This window comes from Dermacentor albipictus, chromosome 4 (genome assembly GCF_038994185.2).
Source record: "Dermacentor albipictus isolate Rhodes 1998 colony chromosome 4, USDA_Dalb.pri_finalv2, whole genome shotgun sequence".
Taxonomy (NCBI): domain Eukaryota; kingdom Metazoa; phylum Arthropoda; class Arachnida; order Ixodida; family Ixodidae; genus Dermacentor; species Dermacentor albipictus.
Window position 1 is genome coordinate 27,993,044 of NC_091824.1, and position 23,268 is coordinate 28,016,311.

Consider the following 23,268-nt stretch of genomic DNA (forward strand, 5'->3'; position numbering starts at 1 on the left):
TGCCCTTTACCGCAAAGAGTTATCGTAGCTGTGCAATGGTGTGTAAGGGAGTTTTGCAAACAGCGCATGTATGATGTACGCGAAAAAGCTGTATATATGTATGGGTCCCTTTCTCGAAATAAAGATTGTTGCAAGTTAGCGCCTGTGTGTGTCACGTCTCACTTTCGTCCTTGTCTTTTTCACGCGCTATAAGCCTCACCTTATCTAGGTCAAGCCACGTTTGGTCGCTCATCTGGGAAGAGGCAACCAGCGGAGTAGCCAGTAAAGAGAAAACACCGCTGCTTGCATAGTCATCGAAGGTCAATTATACCCGAATTAAATTAAATGTTTTGTGCTTTGAAAGATCTAGACCTGCATATTTAACCATGCCAGCAATGAACGTTTGGACGGTTTCCTTTGCACCCGATGCTAGGCACCTTGCTGTAAATTTGGAGTTTTTTCAGCTTTCATTCTCGAGCACCCAAAGCACGGAAAACAAATGTTTTTGCATTCCAGTGCCACTGGAATTTATTTCAACTGTTTCAGTACGCACTGTTTTCTTTTTGAGCTTTATTTCGCTTTCACTTGCTTTATCGATTGATAGATACAAACATTACTGGTTTCTTGACGTGAGAAATTATATTTGACATCGAGCTAAAGCTGTGTCGCTATTAGCGAGTAAACGGGATAAAAATTTGCGACTGGCAATATTTTTTTTTATTTTTTCAGGATCTGCAAGAGGTCATGGGTCTTCCGTCAAGCCTCTTCTGGCTGGGGCATTTCCTTTCCGCCTGGGCTATTTCTGTGCTTGATTCAGCTTTCGCTATTTTCGTGACTATGGTTCCCAAGGCACAACCCGAGCCGGCTTCCCAAACGAAAGAAACAGAGCCTTCCAACGAATATGTTCAAGTCTACAAATCCAGTTTCAACAGGACTACATACCTCCGAAATGCTGACCTATCTCTCGTGATAGCATCATTTGCTGCCTTCTCGAATTGCCACACGCTATTGGCACTTCTGATTGCTTGCGCTTTCCCGCTAGGTGAGCTGACGATGTGTTTCTGACGGCTTAAGTGCAGTGCAAGGGGAACTAAATTGTATATTTTTCTGACACAAGAAAAATAACTCTCACAGGCATGCGTATATAAAAGGTTCCTGTGACAATCATCAGGTTGTCAAACGTAAGCAACCTTAAGGCGAACATCTACCAAATGCAATAATGAAATTTCTCAGCCATCTAAAATTTACTTTATTCAAGCAAAAGTGAGGTGTCACTAGGACGTTTGTCACCATTCTGGCGAAACAATCTTAGGTCGCGTAAACTGTTTTTCTTCCAGTGACCGCTTATCGCGGTTTACAAATGGTGTCAAGATATCACCAAGCACAAGGCATGCTTACTGTATGCGAAATATCTTTAAATGCATCGCTGATATTTTCATGAAAGAGCCTCATCTAATCAGACTAAAATTCAGACTAATCAGATAAAATGTACGCTGTCAACATTGTATCCATTTCCATATGCCGCGGTCATCTACATGTGGGGACGACAAAATAATGGTGGATCCGTAAGCACCCACCAACCCTGAAAAACCTAATTTTGTGCCTTTGGCCGAGCCAGGCATGTGGTGTAAATTAATGGTATTGCGCACACGCGTGCTTTTCTCATTGTGCGCCTACCAACACGAACTCTTCTGACCAGCGTATATTATCGGAATCAGATGGGTGCAAAAAATTGCGCCAGCAAAGCCGTATCTACTTCAACAGTTGTGACATGCAAGAGTGCACCCCTTTGCTAGCATGTACGAAAAAAATGTTATTTGGTTTGATGCGATGAAATCACGATATAATCATGAGTCGTGCCATTTGGGGATCAGGGTTTTTACCTCCAGAGGTTCTTCGCTGCGCCTGATGAAAGGGGAAATGTTGTCCTAGCGTACTTTGTTCTAGTTATCGCGATTCAGATAGCCCGAGGGCTAGAAGCGAAAATACTAGCAGTCACATGGTTACGAAAGGACGCACGTGCACATTGTCATGTGCAGACAACACGTGCATGATTCGTCAGAGGACCTTAACATGTGGTTAACATGTACCTTAACATGTGGTCGCCGATTTCCCAATATTTACACGTGACCTTAATTTCTCTTTGCCAGGTTACCTACCTTTCAGTTGCTAAGCGCTGTCAAAGTTGTCGTGCCACGCGAGGCGCGCCCGCATTTGTCGGCCACCGATTACTGTCGCCGAGACTTATGTAAGCATGCTGCATGTGTGAAGCGAACAGTGTTGCACATTCTAGGAAGCACGCTAACACCAATGATGACACTGGAACCTCCGATGAGTCTTGTGTAAATAGCAGACTCGTTTAGCTCACAGATCAGATTTTGACGACCTACGCATGTGCTTGTCACAATTTTTCGGTCCGAGTGCAACTTGATTTTATGGGCACAGGTTCGCCCAATGAATACTTGTTTTATTATTCGCCATTGTGGCACAATGTAATTCTTCACCGTCACAAGAACCTGACTTCTCGTGGGAGTGCTCTTACGTTCACGTACTGGACACCGCCTTCAAGCCATGAACCAAACTCAAGCCTTAAAGACAACGCAACGTCGACATGGACCATCGAGCTACGACAGGCTACAAGACCTGCCCCCGGAGTACGGACCGCTACCTGAGGAGTCCAAAAATATCCGATCCAAGATAGCAGCCGCGAATACAGCACCAGCGTCGTCAATCCTTGTGCAACCTACAGACATTACGCTGTCATGGATTGTGGACCTGGAAAGCTCATTGGAGAACTGGTGGGAAAGGACCACCACATTGAATTGTAACTGCCAACTCAAGCCGTGGCCTGTCTTTTTTTTTTCATTGGAAGCTGCCGCCATGACGTGATTCGAGAATCGAGAAACACCTTAACGATGTGGGAGCAGTTCCGCAGCTGGTTCCTACCGACCTTCAGAAACGCCATGTGGAAGTGCGCGCCAAAGCTCTTCTAGAATCCAGGATCCAGCAAGCAAACGAGAACTTCGATATTTTCCCAAAGACTACCCTGCTATTCCAGCTTGCCGATCCCGACGTGTCCAGAGAGAATAAAGCTCCTTTTTATATATGCACGCTGCCAAGGAAGAGCTCTTCGCTGAGCTGATACGCAATCCGCTGAAGGCCGTAGCTCTATTCCTGACAGAGAAGTTGTCCGATGTACCGACTCTGGAAATGCGCACCAGACAATGTAACCGCCGCTCATTGCCAGTCTGTGGAATTGCCGAAGCACTCTCCTCCAACAACCTGTGGGAGGCGATCAGATAACTACAGAAGATATTTCCTTCGTCGTAGCCTGAAGTCGCATCAATTCATGACATTTTTCGTGAAGAAATCCAGCAGTCCATAGGATTTCCTACACCACCGCAGCCACAGCGGTAAGCCAGTGAGTTACGTCACCGGAGGCCTCTGCTGCAATCGCCGCAATCCCGTCCCCTGCTGTCGTCGCCGCCAGCGCTAAGGCCTGCCGGACAAGGCTACGTCCTAAAAAAACCGGGTGCTTCCATGTGGTTCCGGGAGCATGTTTAACCTTGTGAGTAAGAGACGCTTCCGAGTGCAGCAAGGAACGAACGGTAACACTCACCGCACACAAACATATTGTCACCCAGCTATGGCAACTAAAACAGGTTACCACCGACAGATTGGGGAAAAAACGTCTGCCTATAGCGATGGCTGGCCCTCGGAGAGCCCGCGCGCAACCACGAACTTCGTCGTTGTCGCCTTAAGGGCCCCGTGTCAACACGTGCAAACGTATTTCGCGTCATTGCTCCCCTCTCAAAAGCGACCGGCCCGGTCGCTTCAAGGGCAGCGGGCGCGCACTAAGGGCAAGAATGCCCACATGAAAAGACACAAAAAATATATACAGGAGCGTACACAATGCTAAAACGGTTTGTGAGGGCTGCTTAACCCTGGCGTGCGTAGTGCGGCTTCATCCGTACTACGTGGACGATTTCAGCACGGGGACGGCGTCGGTTCGCACCAGAATCAGAGCTTTGAGGCACCACCTCGCAATTCACATTACTGAGGCGGCGTACAACTTCGTAGGGGCCGAAGTAGCGGTGCAACAATTTCTCTGAAAGCCCACGGTGTCGAATAGGTGTCCACACCCACACGCGGTCACCTGGTGAGTACTGAACATTCCGTCCGGTCCGCTTGTAACGGTAGGCGTCGATATTCTGCTGGGTGCGGATGCGATTCCGAGCATGCTGGCGAGCTTCCTCGGCTTTCTCGACGAAATCTTCAGTGGTGTCATTCTTTGAGGTTCCGTGGTCTACCGGGAGCATGGCGTCTAAGGGGGTGGTAACGTGACGTCCGTAAACACGCTCGAATGGTGTAAACTCGGTGGTCTCCTGCACAGCGGTATTGTAAGCAAACGTGACGTATGGCAAAATTTCATCCCATGTTTTGTGTTCCACATCAATGTACATGGAGAGCATGTCGGCTAATGTTCTGTTTAGGCGTTCTGTTAAGCCGTTTGTTTGGGGATGATAGGCTGTGGTCTTTCGTTGGTTGGTGTGCGTCAGGGTGACGACTTGTTGCAATAACTCCGCTGTAAACGCTGCACCGCGGTTAGTAATGAGTACAGTGGGTGCACCATGGCGAAGCACGATGTTGTGGACGAAGAAGCTGGCGACTTCAGCAGCAGTTCCCCGCGGCACAGCTTTCGTCTCCGCATAGCGAGTTAAATAGTCAGTTGCCACGATTATCCACTTATTTTGCAAGGATGACGTGGGGAACGGCCCAAGAAGGTCCGTTCCCACTTGCTGGAACGGCGCCGGAGGGGGATCCAAAGGCCGACGGGTGGAATTTTACACCTCTGACAGTCACGGCACGTTCGCACATAGCGCTGAACCGACGAAAATAGGTACGGCCAATAGTATTTTCGCCGTATGAGAGCTATTGTCCTCCCGAAGCCTAAGTGGCCGGCACAGGGACCATCGTGACACGCCTGTAAAATTTCCTCGCGCAGTGCCGTCGGAACGACGAGAAGGAACGTTTCCTGGCTGTTCTCGAAATTTTTCTTGTACAGGACATCGTTTCGCAGGCAGTACGACGTCAATCCTCGTGAAAGTGGGCGTGGGACAACAACGTCAGCTCCCTCGAGATATCGGATGACTCGAAGCAGCTCAGAGTCTGCACGCTGATAGTCAGCCATGCGCACCACGTCGACGACACCAAAAAACGGCAAATCTATCTCCAAGTCGGAGGATGTCAAGGGAATAGGAGAACGGGACAAGCAGTCAGCGTCGCTATGCTTATGGCCGGATCTGTAGACAACAGTTATGTCGTATTCCTGAAGGCGGAGGCTCCAACGAGCGAGGCGACCTGACGGGTCTTGTAGATTGGCAAGCCAGCAGAGCGAGTGGTGATCACTGACCGCTCGAAATGGCCGGCCGTATAAGTAGAGTCGGAACTTGCTGATGGCCCACACGACTGTTAAGCATTCTTTTTCGGTCGTTGAATAATTAGCTTCTGCTTTTGTCAGACTACGACTCGCGTACGCAATTACACGTTCTGCGCCATCTTGCCATTGCACCAGAATGGCCCCGAGTTCTACGTTACTGGCGTCGGTGTGTATTTCAGTTGCCGCGGTGTCATCAAAATGCGCCAGCACTGGAGCGGATTGAAGGCGTTTACGTAATTCGTTGAAGGCCTGCTCTTGTTCTTCCATCCACGCAAAGGGCACATCTTGTGTCAGTCTCGTGAGCGGTTCAGCAATCCTTGAGAAGCCTTCAACGAAACGACGGTAGTAAGCGCAGAGGCCCCGGAACCGCTGAACAGACTTTTTGTCTTTAGGACGAGAAAACTCGGCAAAGACAGCGAGTTTTTCTGGGTCTTGTCGTCCTGCTTGGGAGCTGACCACGTGGCCTAGAAACTTGAGTTCCTGGAAGCCAAAGTAACATTTTTCAGGCTTGATGCTGAGGTTGGCCTTGCGTATTGCGGTAAGAACACTTCGTAGCCGGGCGAGATGTTCATCGAACGTGGTGGAAAACACAACGTCGCCTAGGTACACTAGACACGTCTGCCACTTTAGTCCAACTAGTACAAGGTCCATCATTCGTTGGAACGTTGCAGCAGCGGAACAGAGACCGAAAGGCAGCATTTTAAATTCGTACAGCCCATCGGGAGTCACGAAGACGGTTTTTTCACGGTCACGCTCTTCCACTTCGATTTGCCAGTAGCTTGACTTTAGTTCTAACGAGGTAAAGAACTGAGCATGACGTAGACTGTCCAAAGCGTTATCGATCCGCGGCAGGGGATAAACGTCGCGTTTGGTGACTCGGTTAAGCCGTCTGTAGTCAACGCAGAAGCGGAGTGCGTTGTCTTTCTTTTTTACTAGTACGACAGGCGATGCCCACGGACTTGTCGACGGCTGGATGACATCATCATTTAGCATTTCTTGAACTTGACGCTTAATCGCCTCCCGCTCCATAGGTGACACGCGATACGGATGCTGATGAACAGGCCGCGCTGACTCCTCTGTAACGATCCGGTGTTGCGTAACGGAAGTGCGCTGGACTTGGGATTCCGTGGAAAAACAGCCGGAGAACTCTGTCAGTAGACCCAGCAGCTGATCCTTCTGTACTAAGTCAGCATTAATGTGGACCCGGGTATTCAGGCTGGCATGAGTTCTTGCATCCGGTGAAGTCACTTGTAACGTGCCGATGTCGGAGAAGTAAGCAATGTCATTCAGGAATGCCACAGCTGTACCTTGAGGGATGTGCTGATACTCATGGCTGAAGTTTGTCAACAAAACTTGCGAGCACTTATGCTGTATTCGAACAAGGCCCCGGGGGATGCAGATGTGTCTTTCGAGCAGCACCGGGATATTTGCCTCGGCATTACCCTCATAGCCGTCGAATGCGTCGCAGGTGACGAGGGTCACTACGCTGCTCCGTGGCGGCACCCTGAGGTTCTCGTCAACAATCCTCAAAGCGTTGACATACGTGTCGTCAGTGCTGCTCCCTGCTAAGGCCTGCGCCGTCGAAAACGTTACCCGCGACTTTTGTAAGTTAATCGCAGGTCCATTAGCCTGCAGAAAGTCCATTCCCAGAATTAGGTCCCTCGAACAGCTTGGGAGAATAACGAAATCTCCGAGATACGTAAACCCACGAATGCTCACGCGCGCTGTGCATCTTCCTACCGGGTTTAGCAGATGGCTTCCTGCAGTGCGAATATGCGACGCAGTCCACTTGGTAGAAACTTTCTTCAGCTTGCAGGCAAGGTCCATGCTCATAACTGAGGTGTCCGCTCCAGTGTCGATTAACGCCGTTATTTCTTCGTCGTCTGTGGTGACGGGAATGTTCGACGTTACTTCCTCTCGTAAGGTGTTTGACTCCGTCTGTACGTCTGCGTCGTTCTGTTTTCGTCATTGTCGTCACGGTGGAGGATCTTGCGTACGGTCGTCGTCAGCGGCCTCACCTCCGAAGGTCGCTGAACTCAGTTTTCTCGACCCGCCGGGCTAGGCGAGCGGCGTCTCAGAGCCCCGCGAGTAAAGGCTTGGCTTGGTGATGGTGACCTGTAACGAACAGGAGACGACGAACGAGGCTCCTGCCATCGCTGATCAACATTGCGACGATTCGCGACGAAACTCTCTATTTCCGGCGGCCGCTCACCAGGTCGTGGACGAGGTGCATTCGGCGGGAATCCACGGAGCCCCACATCACGATAAGGACACATTCTGTAGATGTGTCCGGCTTCGCCACAATGAAAACAAAGGGGCTTGTAGTCAGTGGTGCGCCAGACGTCGCTCTTCCTAGTCCTTGCTTGGGCGATGTGCGGTGGGCTGCGAGGTGGCCTGAAGCTTACGTCCATTTGTCGAGTGGGGTGTACCATGCTGCACGCACTTGAGGGTGACGGACGGCGTACTGCTTCAGCGTAACTCATTTCGGCGTGCGGTCCCTGCTGTGGTGCCTCGTACTGTCCAGGAATATGGACGGCCTGTCGTACTTCGGCGCGCACCATTTCCGCAATGGACAGTTGTCTCACAGGGGCAGTGGTCATCTGCATCTTCTGCAGTTCCTCCTTGACGACAGCCCTGATGAGTTCTCGCAAGGCGCCAACGTCGTTACCGAGGGTAACGGCAGAGAGCTCCCTTGAAATCATGGCGTCGCGGTTGTTTTTCCTGGCCCGCTGTTGAAGGGCCTTTTCCTAGTAGTGGCTTCATCATGCAACTCTGCAAGTGTTGCCGGCGGATTTCGAATGAGGCCAGCAAAGATTTCCTCTTTGACGCCGCCCATGAGATGGCGCACCTTCTTTGTTTCAGTCATCAAAGGGTCCGCACGTCTGAAAAGAAGATTCATGTCTTCTACGTGCGCAGTCACTCGCTCATTCGGGCCTTGAATTCTTGCCTCCAACGCTAACTCCGCTCTCTCCTTCCTGTCCGCCCGGCGAAGGCATTGAGAAACTGCCTACGAAATTCTTCCCATGACGTCAGTGTCACCTCGTGGTTCTCAAGCCATGTTTTCGCGGAATCCTCAAGAGCGAAGTACACGTAACGTAGCTTACGCTGGTGGTTCCAGTCGTTGAGGTTGGCAACCCGGTCAAAATGGTCAAGCCAGTCATCGGCGTCTTCCGAAGCACTTCCGTGGAACAGATTCGGCGCCCGGGTGTGATTGACGACAACGTACGATGCTGCAGGAGTGGCAGGAGGTGGTTGGGTAGTCATTCTAGTTCGTTCAGGTAGCAGACCGTGCTGTGGCTGGAGTCCCTGGAGGCGTCGGCTGGCACGTACGTGCACAGGGGTAAGCTCGGTTGAACTACTCGCCGGGCTTAGGGCTCGAGTATGCTCCGGAGACCTTAACATCGACCGTACCCCGCACGTCCACCAGATATGTCCCCCAGCTATGGCAACTAAAACAGGTTACCACCGACAGATTGGGAAAAAACGTCTGCCTTTAGCGATGGCTGGTCCTCGGAGAGCCCGCGCGCAACCACGAACTTCGTCGTTCTCGCCTTACGGGTCCCGTGTCAACACGCGCAAACGTATTTCGCGTCAATATATTCAAACATCCAAAAAACAAGTACACAGGCGCAGGGTATAGGGGCAAGCAAGATCAAGCGTTCTTACACAGCGTTCAGAGCGACTCCCTCCGCGCACTCACAGTTTGGTTAATGTTGCGTTGCTCGACGAGCGGTAAGGGCGGAGGCGGCAGGCGGGCTCTCGAAAACAGGTTGGTTGGCTGGTTGACGAGAGCGGAAGACGTATCGATTAGAGGTCCCTTCGTGCGTGGGCTCTCGACCGGGTCCCTCGACAGTGGCTGGCCTCCTGAGCGTGGACGTCCGACTCCAGCCAACGCGTCATTCCTGGCTCCTCTTCAGGGCCCGCCTCCCTGCTCTTCGCCTTCTCTAGGCCGTCTGAGCCACTCGTTTCTTGCCGATTTGCTGAGCGCTATGTTCTTGCACTTGCTGATTCGTCTGCATTTTTCTTCTCTGTTTTTCTTCACTGCACTTGTGACACCGGCCCTTTCGCGCTTCCACGCTCAATCGCATGCACAACCAAGCACAAGGTTCAGTCCCGCAGTTACTCCGTGACACTGGATCCAGATTATGGCACCGACTCGGCAGGCACGCTACATATTTCATCACACCGGGCATTTGGCCTGCCACCGAGCACTGCTCGCTGTGCTGTCACTGCGGAGAAGCTGGTCTTATCTAGTGCCTTTGCCCATACAACCAGGTGGCACTCAAGGATGCAGCGTGAACCCGCCACGCCCACAACAAGGTGAAGGATCACGTGAGATCGTCGACGTCACTGGAGACACTAAGTAGAGACCTCGACGGCCTTATCGTTCGCCGTCACCCTGACCCTGCATGTTGCCACAGCACCGCCGTACACTGGCTGAACTCCTGGCTGGTTCGTGAGCCTTTACGTGGAAAACTAGGAAGAGCAATTGATAAAGGTGCGGTTATTGTACGCCGAATGCCGAAGACCATTCACGGACGCTGGCGAGTATGCTGCAGCAACCAAACGACGCCACCCCCACAAAGAATTGAAGCAAAGAAGTCGCCCCCGGAACAAGACGTAGCAACAGCAACAGAATTTGATCAAGCCATCATCGGACGCCGCTACCTAACTACAATGCGTGACAAAGAATCACCGACCTTGAGTTGATGCCTTTAGGATACTGGATTGAAGTGAGCTGGCCACTACGAGCACCGATCGCCAGAGAGAAGACGACGAAGGGTGCAGTTGTGCGCAGCGTATTTTTTTTCTGGGGGGGGGGGGGGTGTCGGCGATTATTAAAAAAGGCAATCCTGTTTCGGGGAGCCTGTCTCAGGTATATTCGCGACATTTTATTGGCGCAGGTTTTGCGCATATGCTACCATTGCCGGAGAGGCAGCGTACCCCTGACACGTCTCCTGTGGAAAATCCTGGAGAGATTACCCCTGTAAACGTACGTACCAGCCGCCGTCTGCAAGGGCTCCAACCTGAACACAGTATGTTGCTCGAGCGTATCCGGACGATGAACCTGAGCCAACAGTCTCCTGCTGCAGCTGTTGTGTCGGCGCAGTTCTTGATGAATCAGCCGCAGACGCCGATTGTATTCCACGGAGATGCTACTGAAAACGTGGAAGATTGACTAGATCATTTCGAGCGGGTCGCCGAATGAAAAGAATAGAAGGAAGACCGCAAACTGCGCAACGTGTACTTCGCGCTTCATGACACTGAGAGGATGTAGTTCCATATCCATGAAGCGGCATGGTCTTCGTGGGACGAATTTAGAAGGCAACTGAGCGCCACATGCTCCAACACGGACAGGAAGGAGAGAGTGGAGTGGAGAATTCCAAGCCCCGAACAAGAAGCGTCATCACTCAAGATATAGCTCGACTCTTCAGACGTGTGGATGCCACAACAGCCGAAGACAAGTAGGTACGACACCTGATGCGAGGCTTGAAGCAAGAGATAATTACTGGGCTTATTCGAAATTCGTCCACTACACATGCGACTTTCTTGCAGAAATGACTGCAATGGAAAGGACCCTTCGACAGCGTGCCAGACAATATGACGCAGCGTGATGGAACATTCAAACAACCCCCCTGCCATGACTTCAGGAAACCACCTCGAGGACCTGCGCGAATTGATCGGGGCTGTGGTACGAGAAGAGCTCCAGAAATTTCAGGTAACCAGCGCGCCGTGAGGTTGAATTTCTGGGGCAAAGATAGTACGCGACGAGATTAGGACAGCCATCCAAGTTCCTGAACGCTACGAGGTATGACAACGGCGAGAGGCCATCTGAATGACTTGTGTTGACGCGGCACGATGCCCGTCGCTGCACGGCCCCTCAAACGTCACGCGCCCCACCATTCATGCGTCGCAGTCCACCGTCCCTCGAGGACTCGAGGCCCCGAAAAAGCGACGTCTAGTGGGCGCCGACCTCAGGCCCTTATGACTTCATTGCGGAGGTGCTGGCCACGCACACAGGATGTGGTTACTATCGGCTCCTGGGTCTCCGTAGGGTTTCCTGCAGGTGCTTCTCGTCCACGGCCTGGTGAGCGCCCTATGGAGATACGGAAGTTCATCGCCCGTTGTGATAATTCATTCAAGCAGCGAAGGCACGAGCCCCATTCTTAATCGCCCGCTTGACAACGATCGCCCAGTCCGGCGCTTCCTCGAGACGCTCGTAGCCGTCGCTCGCCTAGCCCTACAAACCTGGATAACTGGGTCAAGCGACCTGCGGAGGTGAGGCCGCTGATGCCGTGTGTGTCGAATATCCCCCATCACGACGACAACGACGTGCAGGCGCATTCCGGTGATCAACGACAAGTTGTAACGTCAGATATACTGGTTACCACAGACGACGAAGTCGTCACCGCTTTATTTCACATTGGTGGGGACAGCTCAGGTATGAGCAGAGAGCGTGCGTCGGGGTCGGGGTCTTCATTATTCGCCCACTTACTCGAGGGACTTGATACTCGACGTGGACTTTACACAGGCGAATGGAGCCATAATTAACCTGGAACAGTCGAGTTTGACGTTGTCTGCGGCAGAAGCCATAGCAAGCGACGCTGCAACAAGGACCATATCGAAAACGCCTCGCGCATCATAACAGTACGGCCAAGAAGAAGCCTACTGATCTTGGTAGGATGCGACGCATTCGAAGGCTATGAGGGCATCTCCGAGGCAAACATTTCGTTAATGCTTGAACGCAAAGTCTACACTGCGCTGAGCCTCATCCAGCTTTAGAACGGATGCTCAGTAGTCTTGATGACCAACTTCAGCAACAATTATCAGCAATTACTGCAACGCACAGCTGTCGCTTTGCTCCATAATATTGCTGCCCTCACGAATGTCACCTCGCTAGGAACTGCTTCGCCTAATTCATTGGAAGTGGTCAACCTGAGCGATCGCATTCAGATTAACTCCGGCTTATCGGAAGCACAGAACCAGGAGCTACTCACCCTTCTCAATGACTTCTCTGCCTCCTTCTCTACCGAGTCTAAAGTACGGCGCACCTCCGTTACGAGACATCGCATTCCTACGGACGAGTCAGCACGCGCCGTTCGTCAAAGTTCGTATCATGTTTCGCTTACAGAAAGGGACTTGATAAAGCGCCAGGTTCAAGGCGTAGTCAAAGATGACGTGATTAAGCCATACATAAGTCCATGGGCGTCCCCCGACCTGTTAGGTAAAGAGAAGGACAATGCACTACGCTGATGTGTAGACGATCGACGGGTAAACCAAGTCACCAAACGCGACATTTATCCCCTGCCACGGATCGATGACGCTCTGGACCGTCTACGCCACATCCAATATTTCGCCTCTTTGGATCTTAAGTCAGGGTACTGGCAGATTGGAGCCGATGAGCGTGACCGCGAAAAAAGATCATTCGGGACGCTTGGTAGATTATATGAATTTAGAGTCCTCCCATTCAGCCTGTGTTCTTCACCTGCCACATTTGAGCAGATGATGGGCACTTTTCTCTCTGGACTGAAATGGCAGACGTGCTTACCCTACTTACACGAGGTTGCGGTGTTTTTAAGAAAGTTTGATGAGCATCTAGAACGACTTGAGCACGTACTCGTCGTAATCAGCAAAGCGAACCTGACTATCAAGCTGGAGAAATGTCATTTTGGCTTTCAGGAGCTCACGTTTCTTGGACACGTAGTCAGCCCCCACGGTGTTCGGCCACACGTCGAGAAGCTAGCTGCTGTCGCAAGTTCCCGCGTCCGACTGACAAGAAGGCAGTTGAACACTTCTTAGGTATCTGTGCTTACTACCGTCGTTTTGTCGGACTTTCAAGGATCACCGAACCATTAACGAGATTAACACGCCAAGATGTGCCCTTCGGGTGGATGGACAAGCAACAAGCACCCTTTGCAGAATTGCGGAAGCAGCTGCAAACAGCTCCCGTACTCGCGGATTTCGACGACAAAGCTGCCGCATCAATTCACACAGACGCCAGCAACGTGGGGCTCGGCGCCATAGTTGCTCAGTGGCAAAACGGCGCCGAAAGAGTAGTAGCCTGCGTGAGCCGCCGTCTGACAAAGGCAGAGGTCAACTATTCCACGACTGAAAAGGCGTGTTGTACCGTCGTTTGGGCAATCGGCAAAGTCCGACCCTGCCTGTATGGCCGGCCTTTTCGAGGAATTATTTGACCACCACTCACTGTGCTGGCTTGCGAGTTTGATGGACCTTTAATTTCAGGCTGCCTGGCTCGTCTTCAGGAGTATGACGTCACAGTGGTTTATCTATGTGAACAAAAGCACCGCGACGCCGACTGCCTCTTCACGTGTACCTAAACCTTTGAAGCCAAGTGACTTAAAGCAAGACTTCCCGTTTCTTGGTGTAGTACACACTGTCGAAATGGCTGACCTCCAACGTGCAGACAGTACATTGCTTCTCCTCATCCTATATCTCCAGTAAGCCGACGTTCTTGTCCCACGACCGATGTCACGAGGACTTACTTCTTATTGCCTCTGTAGCAACGTTCTCTACAAAAAGAACTTCGGGAACAGCCAAAAAACATTCCATGTCGTCGTCCCAGGTTCACTGCGCAAAGAAGTTCTACAAGCGTGTCATGACGACCCGTGTGCCGGGCACTTACGCTTCTCTAGGACGTTACTGCCAATACGCCAGAAGTAACTGGCCACATCTGTTCTCGTTCGTTAGCGCTACTTGAGAAGCTGCCGTGATTGTCAGCGGCACAAAGTTCCACCTTTGAAACCTGCTGGTCGTCTGCAACCCCTGGACCCATCTCCAGCATGGTTTCAATTGGTTGGAATGAATAATCTCGCTCTATTCTCTACGTCGTCCGCACGCAACAAATCGATTGTCCTCGCAACGGATTTCCTAACGCGGTACGCAGAAACGAAAGCTGCACCCCCTGAACCTCTACAGAAGTCGCCATGTTTTGTCCATTACATACTATAATAATATTACCCGATAATATGAACCCATCGAGGGACTGCATTTACTGCTGAGTTAATCCAGAAGATCGTCGTACTGACCCAAACCAATCATCGGCCTGTCACCGCCAACCAATGAACCTGCGGAGCGCCTCAATAGAACTATCACCGATAGGATCTCGATGTAACGCTGACGTAGAGCACAAGTTATGGGACCAAATTCTACCATACGTGACACTCGCACACAATAAGGCTGTTCAGGAAACCACCCGATTACCACCATCTCAACTTATTTATGGGCGCTGAGTAACACCTCTAGACGCCATGCTCCCGGTAGACAACAAAACAAGAAGCAACAATGCTGACGACATCGTTTAGAACGCCGCCGAAGCTCGACAGCGTGCTCTCAATCGCATACACCTCCAGCACAGTACGGGCGCGTGCCATTACGACAGTGGCCGAAGGAACATTCAGTACGAACCCGACGACTACGTTTGGGTGCGGAGAGCCATCCGTCATCAGGGGCTGTCGGAAAAATTACGGCGCAGATACATTGGCCGTACAGGATTGTCAGGCGACTCAGTGACGTGAACTACGAGGTCGTCCCTCAGAGTACTAATATGAGTTCAAGCCGACGACGGCCACGAGCCAAAATCGCCCACGTAGTACGGACCAAACTGTGCTATACCTGCGAAGAAGTGCCCTTTAGATAAACATTCCCCGCGCCCTCTGTCGCCCTTTACTCCCTCCAGTCAGCGACCGGAACGGTCGCTTTGCACGTGGAGAGTAATGACGCGAAGTAAGCTGCCCACTACGTGTCCCGATCGCCAGAAGTCACCTGCCCACTACAGGCACCGATTGCCAGAGACAAGACGACAAAGGGCAGAAGTCAACGCGAAAGCATACACAGGAACCGACTATTCTATTCTCAGTGCATCCTTCGTCGCCAACTTGAAGAGAGCGAAGACTGCATAGGGCAGCCCTTAAATCCAGACAAATGGAGCTTATCTATAACGCCAATTGGATTTTCCACGGCAAGTTTATAACTGGACTTACACTCCGTCCTTCGTTTCCTCCATGAACGTTCAAGGGATGTCGTTCCTGAGATTGAGTTCCTGAGCAAGCATGCAGCAGTCATCGACCTAAAGTGTGTGTTGATAGCAATGTCCATTGACCAAGAAATGCCGCAGGAGAAAACTCTGAGTGGCCGCGCCTTGTATGAGCTCAACGATCAAGGCCGCATCTCGCCTCGCTCAAGGATATTTTCCATCGGCACCAAAACACCCGAAGACGTAGAAGGCGTCGTCGAGGGTGCCAACATCTACTACTCGACCGTGAAATTTGTGTCGCAGAAGGAAGCGATTGACTGCACGGAGGGAAAGCGAAGATGTTTATGACGAACTTCAGTCAGCAGTACAAACACCTAAACAAGGGCGCGGCGATCGCCTAAATAATAGGACATTTGAGAAGCCAGCAAGAAGTTGGTTCTCTCGGAGAGCACCGCATCCACCTCGACAGCCCTAGCTCCATAACTAGCTTTCGACGCCAATCCAAGTTTCCCAAGCGTAAACTAAAGGTTCCTCGAAGTCTTTTACAAACGCTGCAAACACTGCCTCTCGGCGTCATCAAAATTTCGACAAACAGCAACAGCAAACCATCGCATCATATCTGAAGACAAACTTTGTCAGACTTCCCACCGAGCTCCCGCATGAGAACGGGACGCCATAAAAAAACAAGTTGATGAAATGCTGTATGACAAAATCATCCAGCCGCCGAAGAGCCCGCAGCCGTCTCCTGCAGTTCTAGTGAAGATAAACGCTAGAACACTGAGTTCCTGCGTAGATTATTGTCGCCTGAATAAAATTAGGAAGAAAAACGTATACCTTTCTTCATGGGTAGAAGACGCCTTGGAGCGACTATGTGAGGCTAAGTATTCTGCGTCGATACATCTGAATGCTCATTCTGCCAAATATACCTTGGACAGAGGGATCGCGAGAAGACCGCTTATATAGCGCTGAACAGTTTCTTCGAATCCAACGTCGTGCCATTTGGCTTTTACAGCATCGTAGCATTTGATAAACATAGCGCTAGTAGGCCTAACATGGCAGACGTGTCTCGTCTACTTGGAGGGCATGATCGTCTTTTCCGCAAACTTCGACGATCACCTTAGTCGACTTGGAACCGTACTAGAAGCGACGAATTCATGTGTATTGATCCTAAAGTAAGAAAAGTAACGCGCTGCATTCGAAAAGCTCCTATATCTAGGCAAAAACATCAGCATGCCCGGAGTCCCTCCTCATTCACAGAAGATAGCTGTCATAATGAAATTCCCGCAGGCCGGCTGCAAAAAAGCACTGCCAAGATTCCTTCGCCTCTGTGCCTACTATAGACACATTGAGCAGAACTTTGCTCGCATCGCCGAGGCACTCACTCATCTCATGAAATCAGATGTCAATTTTTGGTGGGAAAACGCCGCAAATAGAAGCATTCGAAGACCTGTAACTACGCCTTAATTCATCACCGGCATTTGTGCATTTTGATCAAGACGCCCGTAAAAAATATAATGTAGGAACAACACTGGAGTTGTCTAAGTATGCATAAGGATTGTGTCAACTGCACATCTAAAATAGCCCGGTGTTAAATTTGGAGCATGCGGCTTATTGACCCATCAGTGCGACATGCGTGCGACGAATATGTGACGCTGTCGCCGGCATGAAGAGCTGCAAGGTGCAGAAGGCTAACGCGCTCAGAGATAAAATACGAGAGGTACGGCTGCAAAGACGCTGAAAACTCGCGTAGAGCTTTGGTTCCACACGCCATTGCCAGCCTGTGCTCCCCGACAAAAAGGTTTCAGGATAGAGCAACGGGCAAACTGACAAGACAAAAAGACCACGGCTCGAAGTGCGAGATGTCCAGTCACCCGAAGCAAGTGATGGTCTGCGCAGTCACCATGTCTGATGGACAGTCATGATTGTGGACCTGCTTACCACGAAGCACTTTGGAAACTGGAGTTGTCAATTGACAAGAGTTTGCGCCCTCCCACAAAGCCAGGACAGTAATGGAGAGAGGCAGAAACACGTTTGCCTCCTCTATCGCTGCCCAGAATTGGCTGTCAAACTCACCTGACCTCAATTGAATGGCCTATGCTGCTCCACAGAGCTTATAGAGCGAAGCCTGCACACCTCATACTGCGATCTGCATTCCATCAAGCGTTTCCTCGTGAATGAACGGTCTGAAACTCGTCACAACTACTTGCGCGCTCTGGTAGGCGCTTTCCCTAAGCGCTTGAGGCGTTGTGTTGTGACTAAAAGGGGAATTTCCAAAATGCGACGCGCTGATATTGTGGTTCTGTTTATGACAAACGAATCACCATAATATTTTCGCTCTTTGAATTGTACTTTTTTGTGCTTCAATAGTGCTGACCTAGAAATTTTGAAGCCCACGGTGTTAGAAAGCCACATCAGATTAACAGATTTATAGGTCATATAAAGTACAGTAAACGTTCGAGTTCTATTTATATTGCTACGGCATGAGCCGGGCGAGTAGAAGAGAAAGAAGACGTTAGCATGTGCAGCCTCGGGACGCCATCTTCACTTCCCCATCAATCTCGTCCCTTAAATAAAGCCGGTTTAACATTAACCGTAACAGTTTTGTGGTGGAGGTGCTGGGTACTTCGACCAAGACGACGGAGCTGCTGCAGCAAGTACCACGCCGGAGCCGACGCCTCGCTCGACTGCCCCCAACACCACTTGAGATCCCGATGTCCCACAGCGGTGACCAACAGCCTTCTCTGGCTGCTCCAGTGCGAACGACCGGCGCCTGGATGCATCAGATGGAGCCCCGCCCTTCGCCCTTTCTCAGGAAAATTCGGCGAGGACGGGGAGGAATGGCTCACCCACTACAAGCGTGTGAGCAAGTACAACGGCTGGAACTCCACGGCTCAGCTCGACAATGTGGTTCTGTTCCTCACAGACACTGCGCTAGTGTGGTTCGAGAACCATGAAGATATCTGCACAACGTGGGACAGCTCCGTTACTCACCTTACCGAGTGCTTCGGTGATTCCACCACGAAAGGGAAGCGGGCGGAGCAGACATTGCTGCAGCGCGCTCAAGTCCCAGGTGAGACCTGTACTACGTACATTGAGGCAATCCTGAAGCTTTGCAGAACGGTCAATCCTCGAATGTCCGAAGAGGACAAGGTTGGACGCCTTCTCAAAGGCATAGCCGAGGATGTGTACAATTATTTAATCGGCAAGGAGAGTCTCGCCTCGGTCGCCGACCTCATCAAGCATTGCCGCACATTTGAGGCCTTGAAGCTGCGCCGTATCACGCCTAAGTTCGGCAGGTTAGCAAATGTCACAACGGTGGCAAGCGTTGAAGACAATGACAACTACAGTTTTCAATTTGACCTTGCGGCAACTATAAGGCAAATTGTTCGCGAAGAACTTGAAAGACACACCAAAGGGGCGGATGTCGAACAGCTTCGGTGGGCTCCCAACCAACCTCAAGAACATGCATCTGCTGTGTCCGCATTGTCTGCCATGCCAGGCGTTGCAGAGTGTCGAGTCGATCAGCTGCGACAACACCGACGTACCTTTCCCGACGACGTGACGCACGATCAACGAACTCGTCGAGCTACCACCACGAATCGGAATTCAGAAGATCGCATTTATTATTCGCAGCGTCCCAGGGTTGATCCCGAGGTTTACAACGTTGGTCGCGCATCGCCTGTGTGTTACAGCTGTGGCGCCTCAAGACACATTGCTCGTTTTTGTCGCCGGCGCCGACAGACCAGATATGGCCCACCACCAACTTGGCCTAATTTTGAACGTGACAGTTATGATGACCGTTGGCCGACAGACCCTGATAGTGCAAATAGCACAGGCGCGCCACCCCGGAATACCTTCCGTCAATATAGTAGAAGGAGTGGCTCGCCAGCTTCAGACCGCAGCCTGACGCCCCCAACCAGTCGCCAACGCCGTTCACCGTCACCACGGCGACGTGCTGCGTCACCGCCGCCGTCGGGAAACTAGCCGGCGCGACCGATGGAGGTAAGGTCGCCGGACAGTCTGCGTCTCTGCGAAATACTCCTCTGCCTATTATGACGGTGAAGAACAAAGTGCGTGTGTTAATTGATAGTATACCTGCAACAGCATTAGTGGATACTGGTGCTACCGTTTCCGTCATGAGTGTGACTTTCAAGGAGAGGCTGGGTCGGAAAGTTATGTTCCCGCGGAATGGTGATGTGACGTTTCGTGGTGTCAGTGGAGAGTTCCTAGTTCCCCTTGGTATTTATGTTGCAAGTGTTTTGTTCGGAGGAGAAGATCTTAAAACAGAATTTCTCGTACTACCGCGGTGCACTCATGACGTGATTCTCGGGATTGACTTTCTTCAGGATTGTGGTGCATCCGTTAACTGTGGCACGGGCGAAATTACTTTGAATAGCGCGCTTCTCGCCACCCTTGCCGACACATCCTTACCAGTGAAAAACTATTGTGTTGTTTCGAAGGATTTGCTGGTACCGCCTTAGTCGCTGTCACGTATCCCTGTCAACTTAACTGCTGCCGACCTTTCATCGTTTGAGGCGCAAGTCCAGCCACTTACGTCGAGCTGCGCAAAGAAAGGTGTACTCGCACCACGCTCTGTCGTGAGCGTAGTGAATGGCGTCTCAAATTTGTGGGCTTTCAATTGTTCTTGCGTCCCTGCTGTTCTTCCGCGTGATATGAAGCTCGCTGAATTTGACGAGATTACTTACAGCTCCATTACATTTCTAAGCGAGGAGGAGGAGTCTCGTACTAGCGATCCTCACCAAAGCACTTCTGAAGAGCAGATCCTATGGATGATCAACAAGGCGCTGCCCTCACATGAGCGCCACGCTCTCGCAGAAGTTTTGTGGGCACATCTTTCTGTATTCGATTTCGCACAAGGCGACAAGCAGGCTTCACTCCCTCGTTCCCGTGCTCGCCACAGAATTGACACCAGATCTGCGCACCCCATTCGGCAAAAGCCTTACCGCGTTTCTGCAACAGAGAGGACAGTTATTGCTGAACAGGTGAAAGACATGCTGCGGAAAAGTGTTGTTCAAGAGTCCTCTAGTCCGTGGGCAGCACCAGTAATCTTAGTAAAGAAGAAGGATGGATCGTGGTGGTTTTGCGTTGATTACAGGAAACTGAATGCAGTCTCGAAAAAGGATGTGTATCCACTTCCTAGAATTGATGATGTCATCGATTGTTTACATTCCGATGCCTACTTTTCATCACTGGATTTGCGATCAGGCTATTGGCAGATAGCCATGCACCCAGACGATAAGGTGAAAACGGCCTTCGTGACACCAGATGGTCTTTATGAATTTCACGTTATGCCGTTCGGCCTTTGTAACGCGCCAGCAACATTCGAACGATTCATGGATACTATCCTCCGAGGACTTAAATGGGAAATTTGTTTGTGCTACCTCGATGATGTGGTGATTTTTGGCAGCACATTGACTGAGCACAACCGCCGTCTCAGTCTTGTTCTGGATTGTGTCAAATAAGCCGGCTTGATCCTAAATTCACAGAAATGTCATTTCGGGGAAACGGAGACGTTGGTGCTTAGGCATCTGGTCGACAAAAACGGTGTGAGGCCAGGTCCACGGAAGATTAAGGCAGTCAGCTCCTTCGAAGCACCAAAGTCAGTGCGGGAGTTGAGGAGTTTCTTGGGCCTGTGCTCGTATTTTCGGCGCTTCGTCCCAAGATTCGCTGACGTGGTGTACTCCCTAACATGTCTTCTCCAAAAAGCCGTCCCTTTCTACTGGACAGCGGCTTGCGACGACGCGTTCAGCCAGCTAAAATTTGTGCTAACTTCAGGGCCCATATTGCGTCACTTCGATGCATCCGCACCTACGGAAGTGCACGCGGATGCCAGTGGCATCGGCATCGGTGCCGTACTAGTGCAACGTCATCACGGAGCTGAACACGTTGTGGCTTATGCTAGTCGCTCTTTGACTAAGGCGGAACGCAATTACACTGTGACCGAGCAAGAATGCTTGGCAGCTGTTTTCGCTGTCCACAAATTTCGGCCCTATATCTACGGACGCCCGTTCACTATCGTTACTGACCATCACGCGTTATGCTGGTTGGTGAATCTCCGTGACCCGAGTGGACGACTGGCACGTTGGGCTCTTCGACGGCAGGAGTACGACTTCATTATTTCCTACAAGTCCGGGCGTCGCCTAGCAGATGCGGACTGTCTCTCCCGCCTTCCTCTGACGACAACGGAGTGTGACGCAGACAATTATGATGACTGTTTTGCTCCCATTTCTTCTACATTCCCAGACTCGACGACTTTCAAAGCAGAGCAGGAAAATGATATTAGTTTGGAACCTCTATTTGTAGCCGTATCGCGTCCTGGAGCCACCGGTCGATTTTGTGTCCGCGACGGCCTGCTTTACAAGACCAATTATTCAGCTAAAGGCACATGCTTCCTTGTGGTGGTGCCGCAGCGTCTGCGAACGGACATACTGAGAGCCATGCACGACGATGTGACCTCTGGCCATCTAGGATTCATCAGAACTTTGAACCGGACACAGGAGCGTTTTTACTGGCCCAAAATGCGGGACACAGTCAAGCACTACGTCGCCAGTTGCGAACAATGTCAACGCTACAAGCGCCCTACGACCGCTCCGCCAGGTCTTCTCCAACCTGTGCCGCCACCTTGCCTGCCCTTTGAACAAGTGGGTATCGATCTTCTGGGCCCATTTCCCCGATGATCTAACGACAACGGATGGGTGATCGTAGGTGTCGACCATCTGACCCGTTACGCGGAAACGGCGGCCGTACCATCTTCAACAGCTGCGTCCGTTGCAACGTTTTTGCTTCGATTCATTATTCTTCGACATGGTCCCCCCCCCCATGTCATCATTAGCGATCGTGGTCGTCAGTTTGTTGCGGACGCCGTAGAAGAACTGCTTCGTCCCTGCAGTTCACAGTTCCGTCATTCAACGCCTTATCACCTTCAGACAAATAGGCTTGTAGAACGTACGAACAGAACTCTAACTAACATGATGGCCATGTACGTATCTTCCGATCACAAGGACTGGGATGACGTGCTCCCCTTCATCACCTATGCTTATAATACTGCAAAGCATGAGACGACCGATTACAGTCCTTTTTATCTCCTTTACGCACGTTCACCGCTAAGCTGCATTGACACTATACTACCGTTTGACTTTCACAGCGAGTACTCTGTTGCCAAGACGCTTTGTCTTGCCGAAGAAGCCCGGCATATCGCTCGCCTTCGTACTGTGGCATCGCAACACCGATCGAAAGAGCGCTATGACAGCCGACACCAGTCTGTCTCGTACGCTAAAGGAGACTTTGTGTGGTTGTGGACTCCGGAACGTAAACGTGGCTTATGCGAAATGTTTTTACCCCAGTACACGGGCCCATTCGTCATTGTAGATCGCTTGAGTGACTTGACGTACGTGGTGGCACGCTTGATGTCCGCTGGTCGTCGGTCTAGCCGGACCCAGTTAGTACATGTTGCCCGTCTTAAGCGGTTTCACCCTACGCTTTCCGAGTGATTTGGACTTGCCCAGCGGGCTTCGTCTGGCAACCGGCTATTGCTACGGCATGAGCCGGGCGAGCAGAAGAGAAAGAAGACGTTAGCGTGTGCAGCCTCGGGACGCCATCTTCACTTCACCATCAATCTCGTCCCTTAAATAAAGCCGGTTTAACATTAACCGTAGCAATATTACTAACCACGGCGTCACGCGCATACGGGCCAACATTAACAGATCTGACTCGATTACAGCGAGCCCTCGCGTTCGCAACGCTGGCGTGATGAATAACGCCGGCAGCGCTGAGAGAATGCGTCGTGTGGTCCCTCTCTCAACAAGCCCTCGAAACGTCTCAATACGCGACCCTC

The 23,268-nt window shown here is 51.2% G+C and overlaps 1 protein-coding gene across 3 annotated transcripts in view; it reads left to right on the top strand.

The window, feature by feature from the left end:
- LOC135900215 (phospholipid-transporting ATPase ABCA3-like) overlaps positions 1-23,268 on the top strand; it is a 661,060-nt gene that overhangs the window by 165,676 nt on the left and 472,116 nt on the right. For all 3 annotated transcript variants that reach the window (XM_070536864.1, XM_070536866.1, XM_070536865.1), the window contains exon 6: positions 709-1,021. In XM_070536864.1, coding sequence (XP_070392965.1) covers positions 709-1,021 — 313 coding nt within the window. The remainder of the gene's footprint in view (positions 1-708; positions 1,022-23,268) is intronic.